Genomic DNA, 25433 nt, shown 5'->3' on the forward strand with positions numbered 1-25433 from the left:
TCTTGCTATCTATTTGGCAAGATTTCCATACAATAGAACCTTAAATTTTGACTTAAAAAGGATATTCACAATCGTCTTAAGTTACATGAGAAAATAATTCTGCTCATATTATAATTATACCTAATGCTGTCTCAGGGAGATTGGAAAGGTGATAACATCAATATGGGACAAAAACAATTAGTGGGTAGGAATAGAAGAAAATGTTAACTAATACATCGGAAACAAGACATGCAACTTTCTAATTTTAGTCTCATTAAACAAAAGCTATATAGTATATTGTTCGCAGATTCCATACGATGAGGGGGAAAGATGAATAAAATGTCCTCTTCTCTATCCCATCACCCATTTCAACTTCCTCCCCAATAACAAAAACATATGCTTCTAGCCAATGATCATTTTCAATACTTCAAAAACACAAACTTTCATAAGAACAAGAAATATTTCATACTTAAAAGTAATTGAATTAAAAAGGCTCACAGTGCTTCCTAAAATATAGTGCTCAAAATACCTTGCTTTGCAACAGTATAAATTACACAGGTAACTTTTTCATTCACCTATTGCATATGAAAAGAAGAAAATGCATATGTATGTACCTCTAAGCAAATTATATATATGAAGCTTCTCCAGTCATTACATGTATAGTATATATAGTAATATAGTATATAGTCACTATGAAGCAGTATGACTTAAAATAGTATAACTTTAAAAATTTACATTCCACCTCACTCTGTTTAAAGATTGCCTGACTAAATGCCATATGTCATGTGTTTTAAAGCGTAGTTCCACCATGTACTTTCATAAAGGCACTCACCAGGGAACCTCATGAGCTGTCAATACATCTAGCAGTAAAGTGCATGTTGGGTATTACAGTGCTTTGCTTCATAAACTTTTATGAGAAACATTTCTTGATCTTTTTTGATCTTTCTCTAGTCTGTTATATTTATGAGAGGCAGGTGGGCAGTTAATTGATATAAATGTGCATTTGGAAATTTCAATTTACTCTCTATTTCCTGTGTCATTTTCTTTCATCATTCACTTAGGAGCCCAGTTTAACTATTTTCATTTTGTGTTCCCATATTCCTCACCTTCACTATCTGTTAGTCATGGAACAACATAATTTCAATAAAGTTAATGCCAAGTCAGAATGTCTTTACAAATTAAAGTTTTGCCATGACTGTAAACATATATATATATATATATATATGTTAAACATATATATATATATATATCTTTTATACAAGTATGCATGTTTAGTATCACATGTATTTTGAGCTATTGAATTTTACCAAGTTTCACAAATATTATCCAAACATTAATATGTTTTTCTTCTGATTTATATAAATATTGATAAAGAATCTGAAACGTGGTAAATGCCCAAAGTATGTTAGATACAACCTCATGCTGTCTACTGTAGCTAATAGGATTTTGTAAGGTGTGGGGGGAGGGTGGGGGATGGGTGGGAGGAGGGAGGACAGGAGAATCTGTGGCTGATATGTAAAATTAAATTAAATTATAAAATAAAATAAAAAAATAAAGACACAAAAATACCTCTCAAAGACCGTCACAGGATCTCTAGAGCAATCCTCTAAATCAGCACTTCTCAACCTGTAGGTTGTGAACCCTTTGGGGGTCAAACAACCCTTTCACAGAGGTCATCTAAGACCGTTAGAAAACATAGATATTTATATTATAATTCGTAACAGTAGAAGCATTGCAGCTATGAAGTAGCAACAAAACCAGTTTTATGATTGGGGGGTCACTACAACATGAGAACTGTATTAAAGGATCAAAGCATGAGGAAGGTTGAGGACCACTGCTCTAAGGTGTTTCTTTGCAGCACATGTCTTTATTTCCTTCTAAGAAATAAAGAACTTTCCATTTTTTTTACATTTAAATTCAGTAACTATTTACTATTTTATGATATATCTTATATTTTACTTTAAGTTCTACACATAAAAGTATACAATCTTATGAATGTATTTGATATTCAACAACAAATTTAGTCAACAACAAAAAAATAAATTATGTTTATCACCAAATTTCCTAGTCTTGCATATATTTATTATAGGACTGTGTATATGCAACTTGCTAGGTTCACTCTCATTTTAATGTATTTTCCCTTGTTGATATCATAATAGTAAACTTTTACATAATATAAATGCTTACAAAACCATAACTTAGCTCCTATCTACTTCTGCCATGACTTGCTTTCCAATACAGAATTGTAGACAGCTTACAAGTTGAACTGATCATTGCTAATAATGGCACAATGAAGTTTCTGTATTGTTTAATTCCATATTGTTAAGTGAAATGTATTAATACTACCGAACCTCCTCAGTGACCTACAGCTGATAATGCAGATCCCAAGGCTGAACACTATATGTTATGAGAGTGAAGGAATGACTTTTGTACTTCCTTCAAAAGTTCAATGTAATTTAATGACTGAGGTTAATTTGTTTTGCTTTTCAAAACTGGTTATTGCATGACCTAGACAAATAACACTATACAGGGAATATTCACAGATGTTCAATTATCTCACACTCTTATTGCTTCTCATGTACACAAAGTTCAGTGATTTTTAAAATTAACAAGACAGACAAATTGCCATGCAAATAAAACTGCTCAGAAGACAATGGATGAACACAGATAGATTATACTGCGCTGTATTAAATGCTTAGTGCCAAAGGAAATCTTGTCAAAACTTGGCAACGTCTAAGAAAACCATTACCTGGACTAGTTTGTTTCATGACTATATTCATTACAATATTTCATTACTATAATGACATATTGACAACTTCTTACCAACAGAATTACATGGAGAAAAGCAGATCTATTCTATAATTATAAGGCCAAACTTCTTAAGTGAGTGTGGTTGTGGAAAAGATTTTGACACGTGGTTATGAGGATACACTTCTTACAATTAGCTCATTTTCAGTCATCTCTCCTCTATTTGTTCCTTAGTCTATATTAAGTCTAAAACAAAACTTTGAGACCCAGGTTAGTTTTAGTTTTTAAAACAATACTTACCAGTGCCCTTGTAGTATTTTGTACAGTTGCCATATTCGATATCTTCCTTTTTAATATCAAACTGAGGTAAAGCAATTTTTTCCAGCTGAACAGGATCTCCTGACTGCCAGATGAATCTCAGATCATCGGTTGTATAACCAACTATAGTAAATACATGAACATGTTAGACTGAAATATGCTTATCAATGATTTCTTGTTATTTTACTAATCCATATTAAACATAGAAAAGGTAAAAAAAAAGCATGATCTAAAGTTATGGAATTATAATTTAAAATTCACAGCAATTTTTATCTATAGCTATGCACAATATCTCAGCACAAGAATAACACGCCATCATTATACAGAAGGAATATGGTTAAATAATCATCAACATCAGATGCAGTCCTAGGTCATCATGTATAGATCTCCTCTCTGTTTCAGCATTCATAACTGCTATCAATAAAAAGCTGACAAATAATATGCAAGCTCTCTGCGTATGTCCATTGACAATCAAGCACTATGTACCTAAAGGTTTTGTTTTTTCACTCTAAACTTTGTTTTTAACTTTTATTGATTCATTGTGGATTTCACATCATGCATTCCAATCTCACGTTTCTCCCAGTCCCCTTGCATCCACCCTCTTCCCTTGTAACCTCTCCTCGCCCCAAAATAAAACAAAATTTTGAAGAAAAACTCGAAACAAAACAAAACAAATAAAACAAAACAAACCTAAAGTTTTAAAACAGGTATGGTTTTAAATAAATCACTACAATGTCCCTTGAAGTAATTGCACCATGACAAAAGAGCAGTGGTTATGTTCCAAGTGAACATCATTATAGCTTCATTAAAGTTACCAGGAGTTCATGGCCTGGATTTAGGATAGGTGGCTAAAATTCAGGACTATATCCTAGAATTACCTACCACTGGATCTCAAACACCTTCAGTTTCTAAAGTTTCTACACAGTGTATCAAATGAGTGCATTGAGTAAATATGGACTTATTTAAATTCTGGTATATATGGTACTAAAACATTGCATAGACTTACAAACACATAATGTTATTGTTAGAAAGAAAGAAATATTAAAAGTTAGAATTTGTTTAGTGCATTAAAAAAACAACAAATAACCACTAAATAACATATAATCTAACAAACATACACAGTTATTATTCATAGAAATAGCTTAATTTTTAAGCATCCATGTTAAGATTCCTTATGATATCAGTAATCATTTCTCAAGGTTTATGACTTATTATTTTCTAAAGACAATCATCAGAGAAAATTAATTAATATTTTTATAGAAAATTACAATTAATAACATTTAGTATGTCTTTTATAAACTGAAAAATACAATCATAGGAACATAAAATATGCAATTTGTAAAAAATAATTTTTCTGTACTTCCACAGGAAATGCACTTGGTTGGGCTTACATGTATTTCAAAAATGTTTTCTAAAATTAGAAAACTATTAATATTCTAACTATTAGAATATTAACATCAGAGAAATTCTTTTGTTAGAAGACCATAATTTTGTGTATATTTTCTGCATTACTTATCCAAATAAGTCTAGCCTTCAGAATAAGAAGTAAAGTGACGAATATCAACTTGCTAAAAAGCCAACTACAACAGAAGGATTAGTTTTTACAAGATTATCATAATTAGTATGGTATTAGTAAGACCAAAGCATTATGGCTTTCACAGTTATATAGCACAATAATAGAATATATTGCCTACATATAAATATTTTATTCCCAAAATAATTATGGCCTCATTTACATACAGCTCTCAAGTTGCATCTTGCAGCGTTGTGTATCCATGGGAAACAGAGTTAAGTCCAAAGGGCATGAAAGAGTAATAGACAACCTGAAGTCAAAAGCAGAGACATTGGAATCATTGAATATACTTTTCTGTGGCACACTGATTTGAAAATAAAATACAAATCTACAGGAAGTAAATATAAAAGGGTACCTCATGCTCACAAGGACGTCTCCATCACGAAAAATAAACAATAGGATGTTTTCTTGGGTTACATCATGAAAATTGGCACTTTTTTCATTTGCAAAGAATAAGTCAGGCTTCCACAAGCACTTGTACATTGTGGGATCTACTGTCAGTGCATCTGAACCTCTGAAGTCACTAGGAAGCTTGAGCCTGGGGTCGTTCCATTTCTGCCTCAAGAAAATGTTAACTCTATAGTCCTGGAGGAAAAAAACATGTTGCATGCTGATATATTTAGTTGCTTAAAAATAAATAAATAAATTCATGATATGTGTATGTTTATAGATATTTTAACAACAAATGTAATTTTACTGTTAGTAGCAAACAAATAACTCCACTTGGCTGGGTGATAGCATTATCTAAACATGAGAAATTCTAAAGATTTCAATTATTCTCCCTGCTCCCAAGGTTGGGTAAAACTAAGAATAGATAAGAAGCAGAGGGAAAACATTTCTATTTGTCTTTTGTTAACTAGAAAAGCAAAAACTAAAATGGCGAACATATGTGACTGCATATATACACACAATAACTCTATACACACCATTGTGCCTTGATACTAGTAACTGGTTCCAAGATTTCACGTGGATGTCAGAATCTCTATATGAAATTGCATATAGCCTATGCAATCTTATATACAATTAAACAATTAGTTGTAACATTTAATACTATGCAAATGCCACATGAAGAGTTGTTATAAAGTATAGTTTAGGGAATAGTGAAAAGAAACAAAAGTCTGAACATGTCCTGTGTAATATGCATTTTTTGTCAAAAACCCATTTGCACAAGAATGAACACATATACAGAACTCAGATTCAGAGGACTGATATATATTCTTCTGATGTTTAGAGAAATCAATTCATAGCTATTCACTCATGTGAGCTATCATAGAGCCTGAGGCACATAGTAAAATGATATTTGGACTATTTGAAACAGACCAAAATGGATACAAAATTTATACTGTCATGTTATCCTTCATTTATGTAAATAGTGAAATATTTTAGTCAGTTATTAGTTCATGTTCAGAAACTTCAGTTCCACAAAATTGTAAGAATCAAATTTTGTTGGCATTTAATACTAAAAATATATAAACAAAGAAACCATATGGGATCACCTAAAGTATTTTATATTTGCCAATGAGTATGGCTCTCTGAGCAGACACGGTGGTGTATACTTGTAATCCCAGAGCTTGGGAGGCAGAGGCACGTTGAGGAGGTTACATAATGAGTTCCAGGCTAACCAGTGCTATAGAGTGAGACCCTATTTCAAAGATGAGAGAGGGAAACAAAGAGAGGAAAAAGGGTGGGGGAGATAAAGTTCTGGCACAAAGTGGATCATCAGTGTACACTAAAATTCACCATTGATGACTTTCACTTCATCCACTATACTCAGGATGTATACAACAGTATTCAAGGCATAAGTTATAATGGGTTTCAAGACCTTCTTTATAGTCATAATCCAAAATTCATATTTTATCCTTCCAAAGCCTTTTGGATAATGAATTGAATAGTAAACTTAAATTCTAAATCCAGCTAAGGAAATAGAAAGAAGTGATAGACCACTTTTATTAAAAACTAAAACCAATGCCTCTCTACAAGTTATAGATATATATATGCTTTACCCATATACAAATATTTTAAAGCATAGGCTGTAAGCATGGACTCCAGTGCTGTGGAATAATTCTTTTGTACACTGGTTTAATAAAACGCTGATTGACCAGTAGCCAGGCAGGAAGTACAGGTGGGATAAGCAGACAGGAGAATTCTGGGAAGAGGAAGGCTTATTCAGGGTGACACCAGCCTACCATCCAGGAAGCATGATGTAATGGCACACAGATAAAGCCACGGAAAATGTGGTAACATATAGATTGACAGAAATGGGTTGAGTTTAAGTGTAGGAGCTCGTCAATGGTAGGCTTGAGCTAATGGCTGAGCCATTTTATTTAATGTAGGCCTTTGTGTGTTTACTTGGTGGATGCAAGTGGGAGAGCTTTGTCCCAACCGCCGGCAGGCCAGGACACAGGAAATCTTCAGCTACATTCCAGAAAAAAAAAAAAAAGAAAGAAAGAAAGAAAGAAAGAAAGAAAGAAAGAAAGAAAGAAAGAAAGAAAGAAAGAAAGAAAAAAAAAAGAACAGGAACTTTACTCTTCTAATCAGTTTGTTTCTGTACTCAGATTCTGTTCAGTATTTGGAGAAGGGTAAGACACTGACTAACTGTGCACTTACATAGGTTCGCTACAGCTTGGAAAGTACCATGTTGTCAACTCATCTCTATCAGCAACTGGCACTGGATGTTTGTAAAAAGTTGTAACAAACTGACATAATAGGTATGCCAGCTTCACATTAATGACCACTGTGTGTTCTAAAAACATACTGAAATATCACACTGTTCCATGTCAATGTGAATTGGCACTGAAAAAAATGATTTCAAAAGTCAACCTATAAATTAAGTCTTAAAAAATCATATGCCGATTGCTAAGAAGTGCCATGTCAAGCCAGCTAAGAATTACATGAACATGTCTACACATGTCTAAACACCTGACCTTACAGTAGCAGTACTGAAAAGGGAAGACTCTTTTAACCAAATGAACTTTGACCCAGATGGAGTAAAGGAGCCTTGTCATTCAGAATACAAAGACTGGCAGTACAATGTGCTACATTACATTAGCACACAGGCACATGTGAGCACACACATTCACTTGCTCACATACACATGCATGTATCTGCACACATATATAAGTCTAATGGAGATTAAATGATTATTTACTGCAACAACTGTGACAAATCCAAGCTTCCAGAGACAACGATGCTCCTAACAAATCTTTGTATCTACTCCACACAGTCATTCATGACTTCCTCTTCAAGAGAGATATATCTCACACTAAGTCAATTTCTCATAAAATTTTGATCATTGTACTTTACCTAAGCACATGGTGGGATTCAACTTGAGATCATATTGAGCATTCAAAGATATTCCATTTCAAATTTTTTACCATCTCTGATATGATCTGCCCAAATCTTTCACATTATAAAGTTATACATTCAAAGATGATTTTAATCACATTCTTGAATTGCTGTGCCTTGCAAAGGGACACTATCACATCATTATATATTTAAACTCATAAATTCAATATGTATTCACTGTACTATTACAGACAATGCATCGATATAAGAAATACTATAGTTCCATGTTCAGTTGATGACACTACTATGAAACTACCCCAGATGGTGTCTTCTCTTCATTATTTAGTGATTCATTTGTTTATTGGTATGCTACTGTCACATCATTTTATAGTTATTTCCTGTGCAGAAAGCATGTTTAGTGAGGGCACATTACAAAAACAAATACATCTAATCATCAGAGATTTTCAAGGCTTCCTTTTACTGGAAAGAAATGTATAAGTATCTCATTTTGTTTTGCCTTTTGTCTGGAGGCTAGGGAACTGAGAGGTAACCTTGTAGTCACCTGCACTCACATCTCCTTTCTCATATCTTGGTACAGCTACCATGGTATGACATATGAACACTCAATACAACTTCAATTGTATTGCTCTGTGTAGCTTTGCGCCTTTCCTGGAACTCACTTGGTAGCCCAGGCTGGCCTCGAACTCACAGAGATCTGCCTGGCTATGCCTCCCGAGTGCTGGGATTAAAGGCGTGTGCCACCACCACCTGGCCACAACTTCAATTATTTTCCTCTATTTTTATTACTATTTTATACCTCAAATCTTTGCCAGAAGAAAGAATGAATGAAAAAATAGAGAAAATAGCATTTAGAGAGTACCTTGTATTTATAGAGACTCTCCATCATCTTTCGTGTACAGCTTCAAGAACTTCCCTAGAATGTTTCTAGATTAAGGAAGCTGTATTTTACTTTAATATTAGATTTTCCTATCTTAGTAGGCTAGTACATACACATAAAGAGACAGCAATTTAAAAAACTCATTAGCATTCTGTACACTAAAACAATTACCTTGTGGAATATGTCTGCCAATTTGCTTACTGCTAATTAATTTTATGGATACTATATCAATATTTCATAATAACATTCAAGATAATATCTGGGAGGGATTAAAGCAATGCTAACCTTTAATTAACTTTAGCATACTTTGCATAATTATAGAATAAGCTGCCTCTAATATTTTGGGTTGAAGTTCAGAAATTTATTATGCATTATACTGAAATTTCCACACACCAACTGGTACTTATGGAAGCACAGTTTAAAGTTCTACCAGTTTCCAAAATTGTAGGGCTAACTCATGCAAAATTAACCTTTTAAGGTTAATAATTAGAACAGTTTTAAAAGTGTTTCTCCTTGTTATTTCTTGAATTCTTTTCAAAAGTCTAATCAACAGTTCTAAACAATTCAAGATGCATTTATGATGCTTATTAGTACACCAAGTTAAAAGCATTTTTATCATCAGACACTGGCAGAATACAGAGAAAATTCCCACAAAGCATCAGAAACTTTGAAAAAAACAATCCTTCTGTAGGGAAAATGAGGTATCATGTAATGCTTGCTCTCCACAAATGACTTCTCAAACATGACACCAATCTGGAAACAGAAGGTAGCAAGTGACACCCAGACACCGACTAATAAAAATCTCTCTAGAACAAAGTGGGGACAGTTGGAGAGCAGCTAGCATATGAGGTGAATGATGCAGAGAAACACCCTTTAAGTATTAAAGAAAGACAGGAAGCTTTGAACAGGAGGAGAGCAAGGTCCTTAAGGCACCTTAGCCTGCAAAGAGGAGGTAGACAGTTCAAATGGAGACGGTTTGAAGCACAGCGTAAAACAGGGAAGAGCCTCTGAAAATTCAGTCTTGCCTCTCAGAAACAGATAATTCGCAGAGGAGAGTGTTGGAGGCTAGTACAAGCCACAAATTCCCATGGCAGCCACAGCACCGGGGAGAGGAAGAGACCAAAGGAAATGAAATAAAGACTCAGAAGCATCGCCAGCAGCTTCACTGAGCAGGCCTGCGCTCAGACAGGGACCATGAGGTCTACACACCATCAAAGCGGCAGGAAAATCTCTCTTCCCAATCTTGATCAGGAGAGAGGGAAGAGGGAGTTTTATAAAGACCCTTGCTGAGTCCACAGCAGGTTGGCTGTAGGAGAAAAGGTCCCTCCACTCTCTGCTTGGCCCACTGTGGGGATCCAGGACTACTCTGAGGGTGACCTGCAGGATACATTAATCTTAAATAGAAATAAAACTGAGTCAGAACTGTGTACAGAATTCCACATACTGGAAATCTCATCTGAACCACAGACTAGAGTATGACTCACCAGCTTCCTATAAGAAAATTGAACAACAGCAAATGCTTAAACATAAAAACATCAAAGGCATACAAATGGAAAGTTGGACATAACCCTTTCTAGTATCTAGAGACTGAAAGATGACCATAGTTCTACCACCCACTGCCAATTCCATGACCTGAACTTTCTAGGTGTAGCACAAACAACACAAAGACCAATGCAGAAAGGGTGGCACCAAAAAGCGCTGCTCTTATTGGAAGACACCAAGCCTCATGCACAGAAAACTAAAAGAAAGATTGCATAGAAATAGGATCTGCATGTCTGCCCTGGGGAGTGACCGAACAGAGAAGAGTCTGCACTTGCCGGCCAAGGGAATTTAAAGAGACACTGTACACCTATGACTATGCAAGGACCATAAAATCAGCACCTGAGATCAGACAGGTAATCACAAAGATTCTACACCAACCAATCAAGTTACTTCATAAGAAACAGTCTACACCGGTGCCCAAGCAAGGACCCACATATAGACAGCAGTACCTGTACAAAGAGGAATGACCACGGAGAACAACTCTAACATCAGAACATGAGTCCCAGTGGATCAAATATCTCAACATAAAACTAGATATACTGAACCTGATAGAGGAAAAAGTGGGTAATAGCCTTGAAACACATTGGCAAAGGAGACAACTTCCTGAACAGAAACTAAGATCAACAACTGACTAATGAGACCTCATGAAACTGAAAAGCTTTTGTATGGCAAAGGACACTATCAATCAAACAAAGTGGCAGCCTATGGAATGGGAAATGATTTTTATCAATTCCACATCTGATAGAGGACTAATACCCAAAATATACGAACAACTCAAAAAACTAGATATCAACAAAACAAATTATCTAATTTAAGAAATGGGATACAGATCTAAACAGAGAATTCTTAATAGGGGAAACACAAATGGTGAAGAAACACTTAAAGAAATGTTTAACATCCTTAGCCACCAGGGAAATGCAAATCTTTGAGATTACATTTTATATCAGTTAGAATGGCTAATTTGGACATAAGTGATGGCTCATGCTGGCAAGGATGTGGAGCAAGAGGGAAACTTCTCCATTGCTGCTGAGAGTGCAAACTTGTACAGCCACTCAAGAAATCAATATGGCAGATCCTCAGAAAGCTAGGATTCTATCTACCTCAAGATCCATCTATCACACTCTTTGGCACATATCTAAAAAACATTCCATCCTACCACAAAGACATTTGTTCAACCATGTTCATTCAACTCTATTGATGATAGCCAGAAACTGGAAACAACCTAAATGTCCCTCAACAGAAGAACAGATAAACAAAATGTGGTACATTTACACAATGGAGAATCACTCAGCTATTAAAAAAGAAACAAAGACTGATTTCATGAAATTTGCAGGCCAATGAATGAAATTAGAAGAAAAAAAACTTCCTGAGTGAGGTAACTCAGACTCAGAAAGATAAATAAGGTATGTATTTACTTATAAGTGGATATTAGTTGTTAAGTAAATGATAATCAAACTACAATCCATAGACCTAGAGAGGTTAAATGAAGAGGAGGGATCTAAGAAGAATGCATGGATCTCCTTGGAAAGGAGAAATAGAATAGAAATAGGCAGAGTGGGGGCAAGTAGAGATGGGAGGGGAGATCAGGTATGGGGGAGATGAAGTGGAGGAAGAGAGTGTGGGAAAGACAACTGGAATTGGGGTGCATTTGAGGGTGGTGTGGAAACCTAGTGCAATGGGAAAAAATACGTTACTCTAATTGATAAGCCCAGGACTATGGGATCATAGATTTGTAAATGCAAAGGTCCTGATTCAAATCTCCATTCTGTACCATAAATACTTTGACCAAGAGCTAGTTCCTTAGCCTTCTAAGCTTAATCTCCTCTGCTTCAGAAAAACTTCTATGCCCAGTGTAATTGATTTAGTTTGTGCTAGAGTGTGTTCACGGGTCTTAATGACACCTTACTTCTAAGAAACAAGTGTCAACACACTGCTAACACATTTTCTTAGCACCTCCTGTATCTTTCTTTCCTGAAGATCAACTATGATAAGTTCACTATAGAACATAAACTTTAGATTTCTTTGATGATCTTTTTTTCGTCTTGCATAAGTGTGTAGTTGTGAGTGTGGGCACATGTGTATCTGTGTGCATGTAATAATCAAAGGTCAGCCACAAGTATCGATCCTCAGAGCCATCACTCCATCAGTATTTTTCTTTTTGTTTTTGTTTAGGGCTGTTTCCCATAGGACTGGAGCTCACCAAGCAGATGAGAGTGGCCAACTAGCAAGCCCCAGAGATTCATGTGTCTCCACCTCCCAGTGCTGGGATTACAAAGGCATGCAATTATGTCCAGCCTTTTTAACCCTGGGTTTTTCAGGTCAAACTCAGGTACTCATGCTTCCTTGGCAAGCATTTCACCAACTAAACTATCCTAGCTACTTTATTGTCTTTAACAGATACCCATTAAAATAATATTCCAATGGGTAACTCCCCAAATTGGAAGTTTTCTATTTCATTGTCTCACTCAATGTATCATTTATTATTATTACATTTTATTGTTTTATTTTGAAAGAACTTGAAAGATACTTTTCTATTAACTATATAACTATATATTATTGGGTTTCAATACAAGCTGCATCAAGGTCATATATCTTTTAAGAACATTTTAAATTTTATGATTCAAATTAATAGTTTGGTTCGACACTCATTAAAAGATAATAATTCATTAGTTGGTAACATTTGTTTAATGTTTAATGCAAAACTAAATAATTACTAGTTATTGACACGTCAAATGTTCTATATTAAGACAACTATCTTTGAAATCTTTCATTTTTAATCCCTCAATTACAATAATTATAGTTCTATCACTTATTTTGTGATAAACAAATTTCATCAGAAACAGACCACTTTATCAGTGTGAAATGACTTAATTGTAAGGTACTTGGTAACAAACACTACTCACTGTTCATTCTAAATAACTCACTGTTATTCATTATTTGGAAAATGGATGTTCTCCAAATTTTCAGTACCAATTAACACTCAAATTAAACTGTTTCTCTAAGGCAATAAAATTTTCCACAATGAGACACAAAGCCAGTTATGTTCCATTAATGATATTTTAGTAGTAAGAACTATTTATCTTTATTTCCTAAAATTATTATGAAAACTCTTCCATGCTATACTTTTACCTGATTTCCATATAAGTAATCACTAATGCATTTGCTTTCTTTACATTGTGACAAAAAATAAAATTAGTATGCAAGGAAGTAAAAAGACCAACTCTTGCAGCATCTGGCAGCATTATAATTAAGGTTCTGTCAATGATTGCTTAGAAACATGGCCCACAATGATGCCAAATACAGACTTTTGTGAGACTAAAAGTTTCCCATGATAGTTGTTCAGTTATGAAAATACTAATTAAAGCTCTCAATTCATATTCCAGTGATTTTCTAAAAAAATACCACTTTTTAAGGTTTTTTAGTAAGTTCCATTGAACACTGTTTTATTGGTATTTACATTTCTCTGGATCTAAACCAATTACCTGTTTGTATTTGTAATTTTCACTAATAATACTGACATCAGACTACAAATCCCATGAGGTTAGCATCTTTTTCCATTCTTATTATAAGAGCATGATACTTTATGCAAATTCTAAGCAAATAGAAATATATTGTTCACAGTTCTGAACTTGGAAGTCAGATGAAGGTCTGTTCCTCAAAGCAATTTCTTGATCTGTCCAACCCACAAGCTGGAATGGGAAAACAAGCTCACTCTGGTTCCCTTCATTGGGTTTGAATTCCGTTATTGAGGGCTCCACCTTAAGTCCCTTTCAACTCCCAAAGGCCCCACATCTTAATGCTATAGGCCTGGTGTTTAGTTTATACGTATGAGTTTTGGAAGGGCCTGAAGAGCAGGAAGAGAGCAAGCAGAAACTTGCTAGGACTGTGTGTTCAGGAAGTGCTAAATATACTTCTATTAATGACAGGAGAGAAGAAATGATGCCTTTGATAGTTTGACAGATTCTAAAGTTTAACATGTGTCAAGTGTCAAACTTACTTTCCATCCTATGCATTGACAATGATGAGTTACTAGAAAGAGAAAACCAAGCTCACACTAGTCATACTCCTAAAGCGTTCAGTGTTCTGACCTGTGGAGTTTAATCACCAATGATAAATGGTATAGTTATGGAGAAGAGGTAGAGAAGAAAGTACCCATGAAAACCAAATATACTCTTTCAACCTTTTTATACTAAAAGAATAACTTTGCCAAATAGATACTATAATTTTAAAGATTTGTATTTAAATAAAAACCCTTTTAACTTCTTAGTAGGATTTACATTAAAGAGATATTTTAGAAATTACTCAGTATTAATCAAGTGAGATACTTGGCACCTATAAAGTCAGACATCATTGGATAAGCCTCTAGCAGGACAAAGAGTAAGTTTTATTTAATCACATTTCCTCCAGCAGGATTTAGGCCTATGAAAGTATTATTTACAAACATTCAGAAACATATGTATTAGTGTCCTATTTTCTGTCATAACAAAACAATCAAAAATGTCAAGTAAAACATCGTAAGTTCAATATCTTAGACAGAAGACCAAAATAACCAGGTGAAACTCTAGCTTTCTGTCCACAGGGCTGCTTCCTTCACAGGAATTGAGGACATAATTTCTGTCCCATTCTTTCAGCTTCTAGTAGCTGCCAATATTTCTTAAGTCATGGCCCTTCCACACGGTATTCCAATCCATGTTTCTTCTATTTCAAGTCTGCTGAATGCCTCTGATCTTCCTGTCTCTCTTTTAGTATGTCTCTCGTGGATACACATGGACCACTACAATGAACCTGCCCATTCCTTTTCTTAAGATCATGAATTGAACAGTATCTGCAACAGTTCCTTTTCCATGAACATCATCATATCCTCTTTGCTGTGATTAGGACATGGGCAGCATTGGTATACCATAGGGTAAAACCTTGAGGATTATGAACATGAAAAGAAACGAGGGGGTGGGGATATGGTTTGTGGTGATATTTTATCTGGGATGAAATGTGGTGATATTTTATTTGTATGTTATTCCTAATTCCCTGATCTCTAAAGCTTTCACCCCTATATTTGGCTCTGTGTTTTTTTTTATTTAATAAGACCGCTTAGAAATTCATCTACAATGGTTCAGCAGGGAAAGGCATTTGCTGCCACATCTTCTGACCTCAATTCCATCCCTAGAAACCACATGGTCAAAGGAAAAAGCCAACTCCCTCATAATTTCTTCTGGCCTCCAAAGACATGCTGTAGCGCGCGCGCGCACACACACACACACACACACACACACACACACACAGATTTATGTTTAAAAAAAAAAGAAACAGGAAAACTCATTTATGATTTCTGATTTTATAACTACGATGAAAAGCAAAATTGATCAAGATGAAAATAAAGAAAAATTGATACAAGTGTGTCTAATACTATTAAAAAATAAAACTCTGCTGGAAAACCAATAACAAAATATAAAGAATAGTACAGGAAGATGAATTTTAAAGAATGGATTAAAAAATAGATTTTAAATCTATACATACAAGAAAAGATAAAAGCAAATAACAAAGATGAGCAATTGGAAGGAATTAGAAATAAGCCCTTTAAGCCGATCCCAAACATGATTTTCCTTTTCTTGACAAGCACAGCTGTGTTGCCCAGGATGATTTGAAGTCTATTATTAAAACAAGGGAAAGTCATGCAGCAGAAAGGCATAGAAAGGCTGACAGGATCATGAATTGTAGCAAAGCAATAATTCAATATAATTACAAAGGAGGCCTAAAGAAAGAAAATGGATTGTATAAACAGGCTTTTATTTCCATGAAGGAGCTCTTGTGTGTTGCTGATTGGACAGAGTGCTCATGCATAGACTAGTACAATCAACTATGATACCCAATTTTCCACAGTGGGTAATGGTTCACTTTTCATTTAAGGAAACCCATTGTCTTAAGTAAACAGTAGGAACAAACAGAAAAAATCAGCAACTAAGTGTGACTGTAGAGCAGATGTTCCGTAGACAAACTTCTCATTGCCTTAAGTGCTCTTACTTCATTTGCCACAAATAGCACCACAGAAAGTGGTGAGAGAATAATCATTCCTTCTGGCAATTTCATATTGCGGTGGTAATATTCATTTGTTAATTTGGGTGATCTTGGTATTAATGTCAGCAATTATCACTTATGGCATCGGTAATGATAGCTTATACCAACGGGAGGTAGCAGAATGCAAGCAAGCTAGTCAGACACTGGAAGTGGGAACAACAGAGCCACAGAGTGAGACCCCAGAACAGGCAAGAAGGGCACAGATCCACAGAGATGAGAGACAGTATGGGGAAGACTGATGTGGTGGCAGTGTTTCCTTTACTGCGAAACTATGATTTGCAAATAAGTTGGGATAACTTTCAGTTTAGGCAGCAGCATCCAAAATAAAAATAAATGAATGAATAACCTGAGAAAATGCCACCACCCACACACACTGCTAAGAGAAATGACAAACACTGCCATGCCAGTTTCATGCACTGGAGGGAAGAGTTGCCCCTCTCCTTTCAGAAGCTACCTCACATCTGTCTGCCACTTGACTAGTGGCTATCAGTGTCCTATCCAGCCCCTAGCTCCATGTCTTGCATTGAGATTTAAGTAAGCAACTGCCTGTCTATCCTGAAAAAAAGCCTTAAAGTGAGTGAAATACTGGGCTTCCAAAATGTTAAGGTTTCTTTTGTTTTGGCAGATTCTTGAAGGGAAGGTTTTAGTCCATTAACTAACAAAACAGCGAGTTCACATCAAAGTTATTGCACCTTCTTTAGCACTTGGAGATGTTCTATCCATTTGTAAAAGTAGGACAAGCAAAAGGTGATCACCACTGGGACTTTAGAAGGCTTGTAAAAACACTGTCACTGTGTTTTCCTCTCTCCGGTTTGTAAGGTATCACACAACAGGGGCCTGAGAGGCTCAAGTTCAAGTCTATTGGTGAGAACTCAAATATTCAGCATCACACCATCATGAATATGTAGCCAACATGCTGATGGAGCTGATCTTTCTGCTTCCCAACTTCTTGTTTGGGAAAGAGTTTTGTTTCTATTAGCTTGCTTTTAATAAGCAACCTCTGACACTCTTGTCCATATATGAACATCCTCTGTTATGACTCCAGATTCAGCTCTATCATTTTTGAACACTGTTTATGATAAAAAAAATGAAGGCCTGTTCTGTCTAGTTCCATTTTTTCCTTAGAAGAGATTTCATGTGTGTGTGTGTGTATGTGTATGTTTGTGTATATTTTCCTGTTAAGCAACACTACTTAGCAAATAGCCAGAGTAAGTCTATAAAATATGACATCCTCAGACGACATACCTCTAAAATTTTGTAAGTACTTAAGAAGCCAACACTGCCAAGAGGAAAATACAACCTTGACAATGTAGAACAACTCCACTTGATAGATGCGGTTCACAGTCAAACATTTGGGTTATGTCACCTACTGAGTGATGGCACATGAAAAAAATCAATGATGAACAAAAGACTATTTAATTATCTACCTCCAGACTTTATAGACATGTTTTTAGAGATGAGATAAGCAACATGAAGAGTCAGGATATTTCCAAGAGAAGGTAAACTCTTGAGAGCAGGGTTTTAGAATTAGCTCCATGGGTCAAGGCAGAACAATAAAGTACAAAGTGGAATGCAAAGACCAAGTAGACCAAACAGAACCCTCAAAATTTCACCTCCAAAAACCATCTCTTACTCTCTTACTCTTGTGAAATGAAGAGCTTGTGTAGATGAAACATCTTTTAAATGAATGAGCACTATAACCTTTCTCCTAAGTGACAAATGACAGTATATTTTAGAGCAGTATAAAACACGGTTGTAGTGACCTAGAATGTGTATCTATGGCACTTAAGTGTGAGACTTGGATTCAGTTCCAAAATCTTTTAAATAGTTCTCTCTCTCTCTCTCTCTCTCTCTCTCTCTCTCTCTCTCTCTCTCTCTCTCTCTCTCTCTCTCTCTCTCTGTGTGTGTGTGTGTGTGTGTGTGTGTGTGTGTGTCTAATATATATGCATATGACTATCAACTGCTCAGGAGCTTAAAATATGATGAAATATGTACTTCAACAACAACAAATCCATCATGATTGTTACTATAACTGTCAAAAAGTAAACACAACACACGGTTGTTCTATTACACAAAAATATAATATCTCTGCAGCTAAAAATAAAGGAGTGACTGCTTTAGATCATTCTTTATGTAGCCTGAGATATTCTGGAAGATTATATGATATTGTAGCAGTTCTACTACCATTACAATCAAACCTACTAGCATCACTTAAAAAATAAGTATCTCAAAAAATAAAACAATAACACAAAACAAAGGAAAGTGTTATTTTTTCCTCCCACTTACGTATTACTTCAGTGTTTTGTTTGTCAAAAGGGGAAGATGCTACCAGAACATCTGCTCGTCTAAAAGCATGAACATACCGTAGATTTGGTTGGAGAATTTTTTTTTAAAGTTTACTTGTTTATTCAAAGTTTATTTTTTTTATTTTACATACCACCCACTGTTCCCCCTCGCTCTCCCACTCCTTATTTCACTCCCCCCAACCCCCAACCCACTCCTCATAGGGGGTAAGGCCTCCCTTGTGTAGTCAACACAGGCTGGCATACCAAGTTGGGGCAGGTCCAAGCCCCTTCCCCCTGTATCAAGGCTGAGTAAGGCATGGCACCATAGCGAATGGGCTCTAAAACAGCCTGTTTATGTACTCAGGATGAGTCCTGGTCCTATTGCCAGGGGACTCACAAACAGATCAAGCCACACATCTGTCACCCTCATTCAAGGGACCTAGTGTGGTCCCATGCTGGCTCCCCAGCTGTCAGTCCAGAGTCTGTGGGTTCCCACTGGTTTGGGTCAGCTGTCTCCATGATTTTTCCCATCATGATCTTGTCCCCCCCACGCCCTTGCTCTTATAGTCCCTCCTCCTTCTCTTCATCTGAACTCCAGGAGCTTGGCTGTGGGTCTCTGCATCTGCTTCCATCAGTTGATGGATGTAGGTTCTATGATAACAATTAGAGTAGTCACCAATCTGAGTACAGGGGAAGGTCAGTTCCTCTCCAGCACTGCTATGAGTTTTAGCTGGGGACATCCTTGTGGGTTCTTGGGGATTTCCCTAGCACCAGATTTCTCCCTAACCCCATAATGTCTCATTCTGTCAAGCTATCTCTTTCATTGTTCTCCCTCTCTGTCCCTCCCTAACTTGGCCTTCTCAAGCCCTCATGTTCCTACCCCCCTATACCCTCCCCTCTACTGCCCCCTCACAGTTCACCCAAGAGATCTTAACCATATCTCTTTCCTGGGGCAATCCATACTGTCCCTCTCAAGGTCCTCCTCTTTACCTAGCTTCTCTGGGGTTGTGGGTTGTAATCTGTTTATCCTTTGCTTTATATATAGTATCCACTTATGAGTGAGCACATGTTTGTCTTTCTGGGTCTGGGTCACCTCACTTAGGATGATTTTTTTCTAGTTCCATCCATTTGCCTACAAATTTCATGATGGCATTGTTTGTTGAAGGACTTTTTAAGACATGTGTAGGGGACTTTAACTATAATACTCATAGTTCAGAGAATCTACAAATTTTTGTTCAAGATCACAGGTAGTGTTCCCTCTTCATCCTTCTCTGCACTTGTTACTCTGCCAGAGATTTTAGATATGTGTTATGAAAATAAATTCTCCCCTATGATCATTCCAATTCTCTCAAAATGAGAATAAAAGAGAAAGCAAGAGTCCTCCCAGAAACTTGAAACATTATCTGAAAACCGATATATCTAAAAACTAAAAGGAAAGAATGTTTCCTAACAGTTTTCGATACTTCATACAGACTGAAGAATGGATCAACGGGGGTGTTTTTGGAATGGCTTCTTGGGGGCTGGGGACATGGCTCACTCACTCTATAAAGCATTTGCCATAAAAGCAAAGGTGAGTTCAGATCCTGAAAAACCCACACAAAAAGCCAGACATAGTGGTCCACATCTGTAATCCCAGTGCTGGGGAGATGGACACAGAAGGATGGATGCCTGGGACTTTCGGGTCAGCTAATCTAGCTGAACCAGTGAGCTTCAGGTTCAGTGGAGACCCTGTCTCAACAATAAGGTGGAGAGTAATTGAGGAAGCCCACAGATATATGCATGTGCACAGGCATACCCACAGAGAGAGGTGGAGAGGGAAGGGAGAAAACGGGAGAGGTAGGGGAGAGGAAGAGGGAGGGGAGAAGAGGAGGGAGAGGAGAAGAGGAGGGAGAGGAAGGGAGAGGCAGGCAGAGGGAGAGAGAGTTTTTAGGTACATAAATCCTTTCCCCAGACAGTATAATTTTTCAGAGTGAATATATATTTCCAAAGCCTGAAAGTTTCAATGCTGAATTTGAATTGCAAAATCACATAGGTGTTGAAAGCTCTTGCTTAACACAACTTGGGAATTTGCAATTTTCCATGCTAGATTGCATGCATTTTTCTTCACAGTCACTACTTACTTTTCAGTTTTAATGGTTTACACTGTCCTCTGACTGAAAGTTTGAGAATTGTAAGTATGAAATTATTATCTTACCATTGTTGTTTCTTGAATGGATCCAAAACTATTAATAAAAATGTTGACTACTACATCAACAGGAATGCCTATAGATAAAAATTAAGGATAAATTTAGCAGCTGCAAAAACCTTGGTGAGAATTGTTATAATATGGTATACATATTTAATTTTTGTATTTTGAAATGTACATTTACACGCAAAAATCTTTGTTGTTAATGTAACATGTTCACAATTGCTATTGATTTAACTTTCTGAATATAAGCTGTAACACAAATAACACCTAACTTCAGTTATACTTATTGGTATGCATTATTCAGAAATATTTCTCTTTCAAGTTACACAAACTCTGGAATATATGTTTTAATTGACAACTGCATAACTTAATTGATCCACTTACTAAGTTATTCTGTAAAATTCACTTTTAAAATAGTTTGATTTTTTTACATTTTCTAGTCATTTTGAATCTTTAAATTAATTGCTAGAACAGTATTCAATGAATTTTACTGATAATTACTATATTTCTACTTTATTTCATGAAAGCACAAAGCTAATCAGACTTAAAAAGGAGCCATTATAAAGATTTCTGTCTGACCTGTTGGAAAATAATTTGAAAGTTCATGGAGTGAGAACCGAAGTATAATGTTGCAATTTTCTTTCTTTTCTAACCCATTGTGCCTATCAAAGGGAACATGTGAATTTCGCCTTTAGCCTTGTAAGCAGTGCTGATGAGAAACAGGTGTGAATCAATGCATGGTAGGCATGTGACAACCCTGACTGCGGCTGCTATGGAGAATGACTGAATAGGCTCTGGTAATGAACAAAATCCCTGTTTTTACAACATAGCTGTAGAACCCTAGTTGACTAGAAGCAGCTGCAGACCTTTTTTTCTGCAAAGGGGAAAAAAATATCGAGCCTTATAATGCTAATCTGATGTACATTAATGTCTGGCCTTTCCCAACAATAAGGATTACAGTCTTCCAGAGGACATGCTTCACGCAGAGTTTCTGAATTTATCAAGAAGATTTTTTTTTTGAAAACTTGGTAATGAAAAATGCAACCATGTCATAAAGGTTTTTATTTTAAGAATGGCTGTATTTTCCCTTAAAAACTGTGACAAGTGGTAATATCTTGCTGAAATAATAGCTTTTGCTCTGGAAATCTTTACTCATAAAGTTAATGCGTTTAAAAAAACAAGTTGGCCATTTTTTTTCAGCAAAAGAAGAAAGTATTTTTTTTTATAAATAAGAAATACTAATAAAAGAGAGAATTTATATACAATCAGAACTGCTCCTTTTTCCAGAGTAAATGGTTGTTCTAAAATTATTAACTGTTATGTCTATTAATGAATACCACATCAATGTCCAGAGCCTGAACTTTAAATCACTAAGATTAGGGACATATAGTACTTATAAAATCCATCTCAGAGGTCAGCCTATTAATTCACAGGATACACCTTTTCCCTTTTTCAACTGGTAACTGTATAAAACTATTAGAATGATTTTTTTTCTTAACAACTAAAATGTATCTTAAGCATTAAATATCTCTGACCCTAAGCACACAACAGGACTTTTAAATGTTGAAATCTTATTCTTTTGTACATTATAAACACAGTACTATATAGGTAGAATTAAGTTTTAAACTATAAAGATTGAAGGGGATTGGGAGGGCAGAGAGACAACAAACCTTTGAAGTTTGGTCTTATCCTGGGATCATAACTGACCAGCAGCCTGTTCAAGATATTGCTGGTGGAGTTGGGGGGCACACGTGCAAGGTCCTCTGGTGACTGCTGACTGCATGAAAGAAGACAGAGAAAAAGCTGGTAAGTATTAATAAATAGCAAGAGAAAGAGGCCATTTTCCTCAGGAGAACAAGTTTGGTTTCCTTAAGACAAACACACAACTCCACTGAGATTTTCCAAGTAGAAGTAAATAAAGAGTTACAAAACGCTGTCAAAGCCAAAGTCATTTGTATAAAAATAAGAAAAAAACAAATATCTTAGCATTAATTTTACTAACTGCATGAAGCAGTAACATAAAACCACTATCCAGTTTACCTCATAGTCAATAGAACTAAGCAGATTTCTTACTTGTCTTTAAGCAACACAATCTACAATCAAATGTGCACAAGTCAGTGAGATAGCAAAGAACAGGTTTTTTGAACAATGCACACCATTAGCTTGTACAGAAGCAAAGAGGAATGTAAATGTTGAAAGCTAATGTGGCCAGAGAGACAATCATGCTATTTATAGACTAGTTAAGTATCCACAAGACAATCATGCTATTTATAAAATGTTATTCTCAAGTAACAATAACATTTTTCCCTTCAAAATTAATTAATGGTCATCCAGGGTAGAAATGGGTTAAAAGAAGTCTTTCTAATGTCAGATCAATGAAACAAACAAATCACCAACACAAAACTACTGCTTATTTTCTGTATATATTAGTCATACACTCTTTATTTAGAAGAGAATAGACTGCCATGTTTTTGTATTTTACTGTTAACTAATTATTAACTATATGTCATTTTGCTATTACTTCTGAATAATGAGTCATGACTACATTGACAGTTTAAGAGCATATTTTACAAAAGGAACTTCCTTGGTAACCAAGGGGAAATATGTTTTTTCTGTTTTTTGTGTTGTACCACCCATGAAGTTTTTTTCAGACAGTCATTAACCCAGTAACAAACATAGAACTCCATAATGACCACAAGATAGATTAAAAAGAGACAACATCTGGCATTGTCTAATATGTACTGATGTGGTGATACATGACATTAATTTGTGTGAAGCAAACTTTGATGCAACTTGCTTGATTTTTTATCACAACTTAAACACCTACTAGCCATTTCTGCTGTGACACAAGGAGGCCACTAGAGATGAAATGTAAGACAACACAAGTGTATGGAAGAGCTAAAATGACTATGAGTTGTTATAGACAATTCTTTCAGATAGAAATGATTCTGAGTGCAACATATTAAGCAACAGATGAAAAGCAATTAGTTAAATTTCCCAAAGTGCAAGAGCTTGCATAGATTTTTTAAAATTGCTTCTCATGGCCTTATCAACTCCAATATCGCACCTCCAGGGATCTGAGCATTGGTAATGAGATTTTCTATTTCACTGCAAGTAAAACTGTAACTTCCTTAGAGCCAATTGTCGTCCCTTATCCAAAGATCAGACACTCTAAGGAGAAGGAGAGTATGAGGAGAAACTGGATATTAGGATGCAAATTAGTGTTCAATCCTATCCATCGATTTTCTCATTCAAGGAAGGAAAATGGAATTAATTATGAAATATACCTTTATTGAATCAATTAAGGACAGCTATTATTGTGTCTCTTGATATAAAATCCTTTACAATTACATTCCTTCCGAGCAAAGAAAAGAGGTTATGAAGACAATTAACTCTAATTGTATAGTTTGGAACTTTCAGGACATTTTGTTTTTCCTTCCTCAAAAACTGGGTCAATTGAATCCAAATTCCAGCCCTCTCACTATCAAACTGTGCCCTTCCTCTATTCACTCATACAGAATCAGTTCCATCATCCCACATTGTAAATCCTCTTTCTAATTGTACCAATCTAAACCTACATTGTCTTTAAAATTGCCTGGACCTTTATTCCTTTTCTAAAAATTTGTCTCAACCATGCAATGATATTCCAGGTAATACAAGCTAATAAATGCAGCATTAGAGGACAATGTTGTAGCTTTCGTCCATATCTATTTATAGAGTACCAAGTAGGTACAATACAGAAACCAAGATTACTAAGAGACCCATGGCTTCTGACCTGCAGTTCCCTGTACTAACATTAAGCAAGCAGGATTGAACACTTTCCACCTGCCCTGACTGGCTCAGACCAATGTTCCAATATGACATGGGTAGTGGAGAACTGACTGATATGTCCATTTCAGTCTCTCACTGTCAAACATATTATTGCTTGATTAAAGAGAAAAAGATACTTATATAAGAGAAGGCTATTTTTCAGTTGAGAGAGAAAAAAACAGATTGGTGATGAGTGGCCCAATCTGACAGGTTAATCAAATTTGATGATACTTTTATCAGCAGTTCCAGAAAAATAATAATGAAAACAGTAGTAAAATACTTAAAAATTTAAAGCTTGGTCACATTTCCTAACTGACTTCCCATGCCATGGAAAGCCTGGCATGGTGTAGGTGGAATATTATCTACCTTCTCATTGCCATCATCCAAGCCAAATGGCAACATTTGACTTTAATATTGTAAGTGCTCACACTGAGAGAGAGAGAGAGAGAGAGAGAGAGAGAGAGAGAGAGAGAGAGAGAGAGAGAGAGAGAGAGAGAGAGAACAAGCAAAAAGAAACAATAAGAACTGGTCACCAACCACTGTTACTTTCTTTGTAAGAGACAGAAACAGAACAAGGAAAGATAACTTCTCAATATCGGGTTACTTTGGGTAGCCTTGCTGTGTAAGGAGGCAGGAGGAGCCCCACCATCATGCCGATTGAAACTGGTCAATTAGGAATTTCACAATGACGTCTCCAGTCCTCATTTTTTCAAAGGTAAAACATGCTTCAGACCT

The 25433-nt window shown here is 35.8% G+C and overlaps 1 protein-coding gene across 1 annotated transcript in view; it reads right to left on the bottom strand.

Moving 5' to 3' along the window:
- The window catches only part of Glrb (glycine receptor beta), a 68190-nt gene that overhangs the window by 13976 nt on the left and 28781 nt on the right, over positions 1-25433 (bottom strand). Inside the window, exons 2-6 of the mRNA XM_059264750.1 lie at positions 22559-22665; positions 20895-20962; positions 4974-5203; positions 4786-4868; positions 3028-3168 (exon numbers count right to left, since the gene is read on the bottom strand). Of these exons, the coding sequence (XP_059120733.1) occupies positions 3028-3168; positions 4786-4868; positions 4974-5203; positions 20895-20962; positions 22559-22665 (629 nt within the window). The remainder of the gene's footprint in view (positions 1-3027; positions 3169-4785; positions 4869-4973; positions 5204-20894; positions 20963-22558; positions 22666-25433) is intronic.

Source organism: Peromyscus eremicus, chromosome 6 (assembly GCF_949786415.1).
Source record: "Peromyscus eremicus chromosome 6, PerEre_H2_v1, whole genome shotgun sequence".
Classification (NCBI taxonomy): Eukaryota; Metazoa; Chordata; class Mammalia; order Rodentia; family Cricetidae; genus Peromyscus; species Peromyscus eremicus.